The sequence below is a fragment of the Lotus japonicus genome, chromosome 1 (genome assembly GCF_012489685.1).
Source record: "Lotus japonicus ecotype B-129 chromosome 1, LjGifu_v1.2".
NCBI classification, from domain to species: domain Eukaryota; kingdom Viridiplantae; phylum Streptophyta; class Magnoliopsida; order Fabales; family Fabaceae; genus Lotus; species Lotus japonicus.
Genome location: NC_080041.1, coordinates 14,046,120 through 14,057,230, shown reverse-complemented (window position 1 = coordinate 14,057,230; position 11,111 = coordinate 14,046,120). Strand labels below are relative to the sequence as shown.

The following is an 11,111-nucleotide window of genomic DNA, read 5'->3' as shown; positions in this document are numbered from 1 at the left end:
TCAGCTGCGACCGGCCTGCTTGATTTCATTCTTCAGAGTAAAGCAGTCCCCCGTGTCATGTCCTGCTGAACGGTGGTACTCACACCACTTGGTCTTGTCTGTCGTTGCCTGCGGCGGGTCAGTCCCTCTTTCGCCCTCCTCAACTGCGTGCGTCGCCTTAACTTCACGCAGCAGCTCTGTCAGGTGGGCGTTCAAGCTTTTCCCCGCCTCCTCTCGGCGACGAGGGTCAGCCTGAAGCCAGGGCCGACGCCGCTCAAAATTTTCCTTTTTGGGATACAAAGATTCCCTCGGTGCCTTTTCCCCAGTTCGAACCTTTCTGTCCCGTCTTCTGCTCCCCTCTGCTTTCTCCTTGCTCGGCTTGTCTTCTGGTGACACGTCCCTCTGTTCGCCATCCTTCTCTACCTTCGCGCGTCTCTGCTTAAAAGCGTCATCCTCCTCGTCAAGTATGTACGTGTTCGCCTGGGCTCGCACCTCCGCCATTGACTTGGCTGGCTTTCGACTCAATTTACTATTTAACTTCCCTGGTTGCAATCCGTTTTTAAAGGCGCGGGCACATGTATTTGGCTCGGATTCCTCTATCTTTACTGATGCAGCGCTGAACCGCCTCACATATTGTTTCAAAGTCTCACCTTCAGATTGACGCACGTTGTACAAATCTTCAATCGTCACCTGCTTAGTTTTGCTCGCCGAGATTTGGACAAGGAATTTGGATGAGAAGTCACGAAAGTTCGTGATGGATCCTCGTGGTAGAGTCGTGAACCCCGCCATTGCTGTGCCCTTGAATGTGGCTGGAAACATCCTACACTTGACCGCATCGGAAGCTGCGCTGATCACCATCTTTGTGTTGAAATATAGCGGGTGGTCCTTAGGATTAGCCTTCCCACTATAGGTCTCCAGAACTATATTCTACATATTGTCTGGAATGGCAACTTCTCTCACCGCCGCTGAAAACGGTTCGAACTCAGCCATGGCCTCTGCCTCGCGCTCTCCCTCATCTTGCTGCTCAAAACAATAGTACTCTAGCTCCTCTTGGAGATACTCGTTTCGTTGTCGTATATCGTCAATACTACTAATCAGGCGTCTCCAATCTTGGCTGGAGATCGGTGCCTGAGTCTCTCCTCCTGACGCTGTGGGTGACCTCTGCCGCTCTGGCGAGGACGGCGGTGGGGTCACGGAGGCGTCGGAGAAGGAGGAGGTGGAGGCAGCGCAGGAGGAGTTGCCTGATCCGTCTCCTCACGTTGAACCTGCACACGCTATGGCCTGCCTCTGACACAACGCGTCGATGAAACATGCCGATGCTCAGGATCTTCATCACGTCGTCTACGACGTGTTTCCATCGGAATTGGAGAATTTATTCGGAAAAACTTCGGAAACGGATAAAACAGTACGGAAAATCAAGGAATCTTCTTCTGGATCACAATCTACGAAAAACTCGAGAACAATCGCTTAGAAGAACAAGCTTCACTCCACTGAATCGTGATCCACGTAGTCCGGGAATAGAACTCTACTGATCCCCACAGACAGTGCCAAACATTGAGAGGAAAGGTAGGACCCAAAGCATGAGGAAAATGGTGTGAATGCTTAGAGAGAGAAGCTCTAACCGCTTAGAGAGAGAAAGTATAACTGAATTTCAATCTTGTTATTTCTCAAATGAGCTAAGAGTCCCTTACAATTGGTATTTCCCTCCTATTTATAGAGGTGGAGTTGGGCTTTGACGCTTTTATCCTGTCCAAATGGGTCAGTTGGGCCCCGGGAAGGGAGGCCCAAGGTCCTGACGCGTTCCCCGCCCGAGGCTGGGTCTCCTGGGCGAGGGACCCCGGGGTCCCGCTGATGACCCGGGTTTATATGATGTTTTTAGGGTTTTTCCTTGTAGGTTTTGAGTCTTTTTTTTGTGTCTCATGTAGTGTTTCATGCATTCTCATGCATTTTTACTTTTATTTGTGCATTTGCATTAGTTTAGTAATTTTGTAGTTTTATAAGGGCTTTAGTTGCATTTGATTAGAGTTTAAGAGTCATAGGCAATTTCCACTTGTCTTGGATCCTTTGTGCAAAACTAACCTCTGAATTTCTAGATATTTTCCTAGCTTTGTCATCAAGTTTTCAGGTTGTAACAGCTGAAGATGGAGTGTCTAGAGGTTTGGAGAATTGAAGAGAGGCTTAAAGAGGAGTAAAGAGGAGTTAAAATGAAGATCAAAAGGTTTTCCAGCGAGTCAGAGCGCCTAGGCGTGCTCCATTGGCGCCTAGGCGCCAATTGCTTTTTCCAGGGTTCTGGAATTGGCGCCTTGACGTGCTTAATTGGCGCCTAGGCACCAATTAAGCACGTCAAGGCGCCAATTACCTTCCAGAGGCCATATTTTCAGCATGGAATTGGCGCTCAAGCGCTCTGAATTGGCGCCTGAGCGCCCGGAACAGCCCAAACTCGTGATATTTGCCTATAAATAGGATTTTAGTCATTTTCTTTTGTAATCTTGGATATCAATTCCATTTTTACATAATTTTAGAGGTAGTGGATCATCTAGGAGAGTGAGGGAAGGCTTCCAAGCTTGTGTTCAAGGTTCTTAGCCAAGCATGGCTCTTGCCATGCTTGGCTAATCTCTCTTCTTTTGCTTTGGATTTCTTTGTAAGACTTTTTGTATTTGAGTTATAATTTTAAGTTCTTTCCCACATGTTCTTCTTCTTTCCTTGAATCCCATATCCATGCTTTATGTTTCAAGTTAGAACATGTGCTAGCTTTATACTTTTCTATAATTAGAACGGAAGTTTGTTATAGATTAGGGACTTGTTATGGGATTACCTCTTCTATACTTGCTACTAGGAATAGAGTAAGGGTTGGGGTTTGTTGGCCTGAACTTTATAATCTTAATGCTTCAAACAAATGTTTAAGTACACAAGGAATTGGGCTTATCTTTTGGTTTGAAAGAATTATCTATGCGAGGCATCGATAGGTAGTTGCTTAGGCTATAACATCAAGGAGAGATTCATGAGAACATGTGCTTAGAATGATGTGCTTGAATTGATTAGTTGAGCAAGAACCCAAAGTAAATCACTATTTCTTTTCATTTTCTGTTTCATTTTTGCATTTATATTTTCTTTTTCCTTATTACTACTTCGACATATGTTTGCCTCAATAAAACAAACCTGCAAACTCAAAGCTTGAACTGAATCTATTCACTCACAATCCCTGTGGTTCGATATTTAAAACCGGGTGGATTCGTACACTTGCGGATTTACCAACACCCGCCCAGTCCACCATATCAGAGCTTGTAAACTTCAGAACTTCTGAAGCATATGTAGTCTGTTCAAAAGAACATAGTGGGTGCGAAAGCGTTGCATAGGTTACTCTTTGGGCATAGTGCTTCTGATAAGTGTGAGTATTGACCAGAGTCAGAGCCTGTCACATAAACACTCAGAAAACAACGTTAGAGTACCATAATTGTTCATACACAATAGTTAACATGTAATCATCAAAACTTAGAGTTGTACTACATGATTAAATCTTGATCTTACATCTAACTTTGGTGACAATAATTTGGGGCGTCCTACCACTCTTTGATGTAAACTTGAGAGTTGTTTATATGTATGCTGCTACAAGTTAATTTATTGCTTTCTTGAGTGTTAAAATGTCATCAATAATTTATTCTAATATACAAATGCATCATTGAGGAATTTAAGTTTTAAGTTTTGGTCTTAGCATTCTTATAATGATTTGCAGGCTTTGAGGGGGAACAATCAATGCATTGGATTATTGGGCATGGCATAATGGAAACTTGGGAGAAAAGAAACCATTCCCTGTTTTATTTATTCTCCAATCTCTTTTGTATTGCATGTAAACAAAATAAACTTATAACATATTCAATGAAATTTGGATGCTCCAAATAATTGAAAACCAAATGACACCTTTCAGGTGAAGCGACAATGGTGTGGTTTGTGGGCAAAATATGGGATTGGTTTGGGATTTTATTTTTCCATTTTGAAGTACATCTTTTCAGGGATATCTTTATGTGCTCAAATTCTAATACATCTCCCTCTTGGTGATACTTGGTTTGTTACACATGCATTTGGGTTAGGAGTCTAGTTAGCTATATAAGGTAGTATACACTATGTAATTGGTATGTTGTTAAATGATATGACATTTGTTTCCTGTATTCTCTATGTGCTTCTTTCCTTTTCCCTCTCTTTCTAGTTCTTGTCCTATCATTGGTATTAGAGCACCGATCCGGTGCGCTTGAACAAAAAAAAAAGGAAGATTTGTGGTGGAATCGAATGGATGCTTGGTGGATCTCATTCGAAAGGATGTGCGAGAAGCACAAGTGTGAGGATAAAGAAAGAAGCAGGCGCCAAGAAGAACGTGACAAACAATACGAGCAGTACCTGGCGGAGCAAGCGGCGAGGACGAGGCGGAAACGACAGCGGCGGAAGCCGAGGCCACGACGGAGAAAGAGCGAGAAGCTGCAGCAAAGGCAGAACGTGAAGCAGAGGTGCTCTCAAATGCGGAGCGTGCGATGACGGTGAAGGAGGATGACGAGCCGGCGATGGTTATCGACGACGTTCTTCCGAAAATCGTTCCGGCGACGGTTATTGACGACATTCTTTCCCCAATTGACATCGTTCTTCCTCAAATTGATGATGGTCTGCTTCAAACTCATGATTTAGGGTTTCCTCTTACCCAAATTCACAAGTTCGTGCATTCCCAAATCGGAAAATTAGGGTTCGCAATTGAGTCACAGATTGGTAATTCAGAGCTTCCCGACAGCGTTCTGGACAATTACGGCGGTGTTAAGGGCCATTACAGCGGCGATTTCATGTTCTGCGACATCGTTTTGTCCCGTGTTGAGGATTCCGAGTTCGATGGTGCTAGAAGACCGCTGCGGAACAAGGTTTAGTTATATAAGTCTTAATTTACTTTAATGAAGTAGAAAATATGTCAATGGGTTGATATGCATAAAGGTAGTACGGCCAAGAGAGGAGATAAAAAAGTTACACCAGATTAGTAGTTGAGACATTGAAGAAAGCTTTAGGTGTCATGCAATCTTAGCCATTGAAAATGATTTAGGTGCAAGTATAGAGAGAATATTTTCTCATATTTAACTCAATCTAACTCGCAAGTGACAACAAGACTTCGAGTTTCAAGTTATAAGTTATTATTGTGAACTGACGTGGTCTGCAATCAATATTTGATGGAGGAACAATAGAAAAATGTACTTGAATAATTTCATTGCTTTTATTATATAGGGCATAGAAGTATAAATTTTATATTTAACAATAGAAAAATATACTTTGATCATTTTATTACATTTTTATTAATTATAGAAGTATAAATTTAAAAGTATGATAATATAATGGTGATATTATGTAATACAGGGTTAGAAATTAATACTCTCACGGAGAAAAACATTTTTACATGAAAATACTTTCAAGTTAAGTCTAGAAAAATATATTCTTGGACTGGGCTAGGGTCTCACTCAGGTGCGCCAGCCCAGGGCGAAGTTCAAGCCAGGATATTGGGCCTTTGATGACCCGGATTTAGTAGTGTTTTTAGGGTCATTTCTTTGTAGGTTTTGAGTCTTTTTTCTTTGTCTCATGTAGTGTTTCATGCATTCTCATGCATTTTTACTTTTATTTGTGCATTTGGATTAGTTTAGTAGTTTTATGATTTTATAGGGACTTTAGTTGCATTTTAGTATAGTTTTGAGTCTTTTGTTAATTGTCATTAGTTTTGAGTCCCTTGTTCAATTAAATGGTTGGTATTCTTGATATTTTTTCTTTGAGCTTTGATGAGAATAATCAGGTGAAACTGAAGAAGAAGAAATGTCAAGAAGCTTGGTGAATTGAAGGGAGGCTTAAAGAGGCTTAAAGAGGAGTAAAAAGGAGTTAAAATGAAGATCAAGGGGTTTTCCAGCGTGTTTAGAGCGCCTGGGCGTGCTCCATTGGCGCCTAGGCGCCAATTGCTATTTCCAGGATTTTGGAATTGGCGCCTATGCATGCTTAATTGGCGCCTAGGCGCCAATTGCCTTCCAGAGGCACATTTTCAGCTTGAATTGGCGCTCAGGCGTGCTGAATTGGCGCCTGAGCTCCCGGAACAGCCCAAACTCATGATTTTTGCCTATAAATAGGATTCTAGTCATTTTCTCTTGTATCTTTTCATACTTTGTAAAATTCAGAGGTAGAAGATCATCTAGGAGAGTGAGAGAAGACTTCCAAGCTTGTAATTCAGGTTCTTAGCCAAGTTTGGCTAATCTCCCTTCTATTGCTTTGGTTTTCTTTGTAAGACTTTTCATATTTAAGTTATAATCTTAAGTTCTTTCTCACATGTTCTTCTTCTCTCCTTGAATCCCATTTTCTGAATATCAATCTAAGCTTGTATGCATGCTTACTTTATGCTTTTCTATAATCAGAACGGAAGTTTGTTATAGATTAGGGAACCGATTTGGGATTACCCCTTTTATGCTTGCTACTAGGAATAGAGGAATGGTTGAGGTTTCATGGCCTGAATTTGCATGATCTAAAACCTCATATAAATGACTAAGTACACAAGTAATTGGGCTTAGCTTTTAGTATGAGAGAATTGCTTATGTGAGGAATCAATAAGTGAGTAACTAGGCTATATCATCAAGGAGAGATTCATGAGTTCATGTGCTTAGAATAATGTACTTGATTTGACTAGCTGAACAAGAACCCAAAGCATTTCCATCTCTGTTTTCCTTATATTTAATCTTTGCTACATCGACGTATCTTTATCTTAATAAAACAAACCTTCAAACTCAAGGCTTAAGCTGAATTTAGTCACTCACAATCCCTGTGGTTCGATATTTAAAATCGGGTGGAATCGTACACTTGCGGATTTACCAACAGCCTTCTCCCGGGAGGCCCAACTGGCCCATTAAGAGAAGTTAGGGGCGCCAAGTCCAAACCCCAAATCTATAAATAAGGGACGATTACCAATTGTAAGGGACTCTTAGCTCATTTGAGAAATAACAAGATTGAAATTCAGTTACTTTCTCTCTCTAAGCGGTTACGCTCTACTCTCTCTAGATTCTCACATCACGATCCTTTCACTCTAGGTACCGTACCTCATCTCTATTTTCTTGGATAGAAAATTTGGCGCCGTCTGTGGGGAATGGTAGATTTCGATTCCCGAACTACGTGGATTGTGATTTGGTTGAGAGAAATACGATTTTCTGTGTAATTCTCTTCGCTTTTTGGATTCTTGGTTGAATTCTTGGTTCGCTAGTGAAGTCTGATGGAAACACGTCGTCGATGATGCGATGGAGAGCAGGAGCAGCGGCGCGGTTCGCCACCGCGTCGTGTGAGAGGTAGGACACGACGCGAGCAGGTTCGCCGCGAAGAATCTGAGCAATTGACTCCTCCTTCTCCAACACATCCGCTGCCTTCTCCGCCATCCTCACCGGAGCAATAGAGGTCACCGGCACACTCGCCAGGAGCCTCAGGGGAAGGAACACCGCCACCGTAGGCTCCAATCACCGGTCGAGATTGGAGGCGTCTGATTTGCAATGTTGATGATATACGGTAGTGGAACGATTACTTACAGGAGCAGTTCGAGTATTATCGCTTCGAGCAACAAGACGAAGGTGAGCGTGAAGCCGAGGCCGTGGCAGAGTTTGAGCCGTTCTCAGCGGCGGTGAGGGAGGTGGCTATCCTGGGCAACATGAAGAATATCGTTCTTGAAACGTATAGCGGAAAGGCTGGTTCAAAGGAGCACCTGCTTTATTTCAACACGAAAATGGTAATTAGCGCTGCTTCCGACGCGGTGAAATGCAGGATGTTCCCATCGACGTTTAAAGGCACAGCCATGGCTTGGTTTGCGACTCTACCTCGGGGATCTATCACAAATTTTCGTGACTTCTCATCGAAGTTCCTCGTCCAGTTCTTTGCGAGCAAAACCAAGCAGGTAACGATCGAAGACCTATACAATGTCCGCCAATCCGAGGGTGAAACTTTGAAACATTATGTGAAGCGGTTCATTGCGGCGTCTGTTAAAATTGAGGAGTGAGAACCACATGCTTGCGCGCGCGCTTTCAAGAATGGGCTGCAGCCAGGAAAGCTGAACAGTAAGTTGAGCCGTAAGCCGGCTCGGTCGATGGCAGAGATCCGGGCGCGGGAAAACACTTACATCTTGGACGAGGAGAATGATGCTTTCAAAAGAAAGCGTGCAAAAATGGAAAAGGATAGCGATCAGAGGGACGCGTCGTCGGAAGGAAAACAAAGTAAAGAAAAAGGATAAGGCGGTAAGCAGAGAGTTAAGAAGGTAAAGTCAGGAGAGAAGGTTGCGAAGGAACCGTTGTACCCTTGGAAGGAAAGCTTCGAGCACCGTCGCACGTGGCATCAGGCCGACTCCCGCCGGCGAGAAGAGTCGGGGAAAAGTTTGAGTGCGCATTTGACGGAGCTACTTCGGGAGGTCAAGGCGACACATGCGGTTGAGGAAGGCGAGAAGGAGATCGACCCGCCTCGAGTGGCGATGGATAAAACAAAGTGATGTGAGTACCATCGCTCGGCGGGCCACGACACTGAGGATTGTTTCACCTTGAAGAACGAGATTGAAAGGCTCATCCGGGCGGGACGATCGCAATTAAATGACCGAGGTGACCGCTAGCGCGGCGAACGACAGCAGGGAAATCGGTATAAAGGGGGTCGTCAGCAGGATGATCGCAGGCGGGACGATCGCCGTCGTACGCCGACCACTAACAAGAAGGAAACGCTGGCAACGAGGAAGAAGGGGGCAGAAGAAACCTTCAACAAAGATCTCGAACCACCAGTTGGGACGATAAATACAATCGCATGTGGCTTTAGTGGAGGCGGCGACACAGCCTCGGCGAGACAAAGGCATGTAAGGGCGGTGACATCAGTGCAAGAGTATGAAACCCCATTCGGTTTTCATCACCCAGATATCGTGATATCATCAGCAGATTTCAAGGGAATCAAGACACATAAGGATGATCCTGTGGTAGTAATGGTAAGGATCAATAGCTTTAATGTGCGCAGAGTTCTCTTGGACCAGGGATGTTCTGCAGACATTTTCTACGGCGATGCGTTCGATCAATTGGGTTTAACAGACAAGGACTTGATGCCATACACTGGGACTCTGGTGGGCTTTTCAGGATAGCAGGTCTGGGTGCGTGGCTACCTGGATTTAGACACGATTTTTGGTGTTGATAAAAACGCCAAGCTTCTGCGTGTAAGGTATTTGGTATTGCAGGTCGTGGCGTCATACAATGTCATCATCGGGCGGAACACGCTCAATCGTCTCTGCGCGGTGATTTCAACGGCTCACCTAGCGGTGGCGGTAAAGTATCCACTAATCTGCGGAAAGGTGGGAAAAATCGTGGTCGATCAGAGGAGAGCGAGGGCATGCTACAACAACTGCCTTAGTTTGTATGGAAATAAGGGAGTCGGTGAGGGACACAGGTGCCACGAGATTGAGATCTTAGGGGGCGATCAAGATGGGCAGGGCGTGCAGGATCAGGGGCGAAACAGACCAGGAAGGTTGGAGAAAATGATTGATCGAAAGATAAAAAGACTGAGGAACTGGCAAGGTCAGAGAATGCCATATGGCAGGACAGGAAGAGACAAACAATTCACGGATGCACATGCAGAGGAGCGTTGGGCGAACGTAATAGAGATTTTGGAGATGTATAAATTCAGCAGAGGAGTGCTAGCGATCTAGCCCAGGCTCACGACCAGTCAAGAAAGGCGACTAGAGAAGCTAGTAGAGGACAATTTTGACCTCTTTAGTGTAAGATCAAGTTTTGATCATGTAGTACAACTCTATGTTTTGATGATTACAAGTTAACTATTAAGTATGAACAATTATGGTACTCTAACGTGTTTTCTGAGTGTTTTCATGACAGGCTCTGACTCTGATCTAATCTCACATAAATCAGTAGCACTTTGCTTAAAGAGTAACCTAAGCAACGCTTTCGCAATCTCTATGTTCAATCTGAACAGTAGAAAAGCTTCAGAAGATCTGAAGATAGTTAAGCTCTGATGTGAATTCAGATCACTTAAAGTTCTGAAGACCAGAAGTTCTGAAGACCCAGACGCTCTGAAGATCCAGATGATCTGAAGGTTAAGAAGCTCTGAAGGTCCAGAGGCTTTGACGGTCCAGAAGTTCTGAAGATTCAGAAGCTGAAAAGTGAAGACTCTGAAGTCCAAGAGTAAGTTGGCTCTGAAGACCAAGTACTTCTCCTCTGAGTTCAGAATCAGAAGTTACAAAGGTCAGAGAATCCATGCCTCCCTTTGACTCTGATCAACAAGCTTCACAAGTTCCAACACGAAGCGTCGCTCTGATCAGAAGTCAACAAGGTTAAAGGTCACGTCACTATCCAAAGTACAAAAGCATTGTACTATCCTGACGACCTTGCCTAACATGCTCAGCCACAGCAGAACCTGGAAATCCCAAATCTGCCCTCCAACGGTAGCATTTCCATGCAACGTTCAAACCCTAATCCTTGGAGTATATAAAGATGCTGAAGATTGAAAGATGTCGTCTAAGAAACTTGCACACGCGAAAACAATATTCAAATACTTTCTTAGCAATCTTTCCTCAAATAGAACTAAGTGTGTTTACTATTAGCTTTCCAGAAGCATTTATTTGTAAACCCAAAAACCTTCAAATAGTTGTTTGATTTACCTTTAGGAGATCAAGGTTGATCGGATCCTAGAGAAGACTAAGAGTGTGAATCTTAGTGATAACTAAGTCAGTGTATTGTTAGTCACTTTGCAGGTAGCAAGTGCAGTTGTAACAAAACTCTGATTAGTGGATTGCCTTCATTCTAAGAAGGAAGAAATCACCTTAACGGGTGGACTGGATTAGCTTGAGGGATTTATCAAGTGAACCAGGATAAAATCATTTTTGTGCTTTCCTAATCTCTTATCTCTGCACTTTTATCATTGGTGATTGAAGATATTTATTTAAATCTCAAGTGGGTTGAGATTTTAGTTTTAAAACGCTTTTCAAACCCCCCTTTCTATCGTTTTTCATACCTTCATTTAGTTGGAGTCAGGAGGATGCGACGCTTTAGGGGCTGCCAAGATTCAGGAAGTCGACTCTCTCGGGTACGGGCCAAGAAGAGAGAAAGGAAAAAGGGGCAGTG

The 11,111-nt window shown here is 43.6% G+C and overlaps 1 protein-coding gene across 1 annotated transcript; it reads right to left on the bottom strand.

Annotated features, from left to right (window-relative positions):
* LOC130727657 (uncharacterized) lies at window positions 1–768 on the bottom strand. Its single transcript, XM_057578856.1, has one exon. The coding sequence runs from the start codon at window positions 766–768 to the stop codon at window positions 1–3; it is 768 nt and encodes a 255-aa protein (XP_057434839.1).
* Window positions 769–11,111: the final 10,343 nt, after the last annotated feature.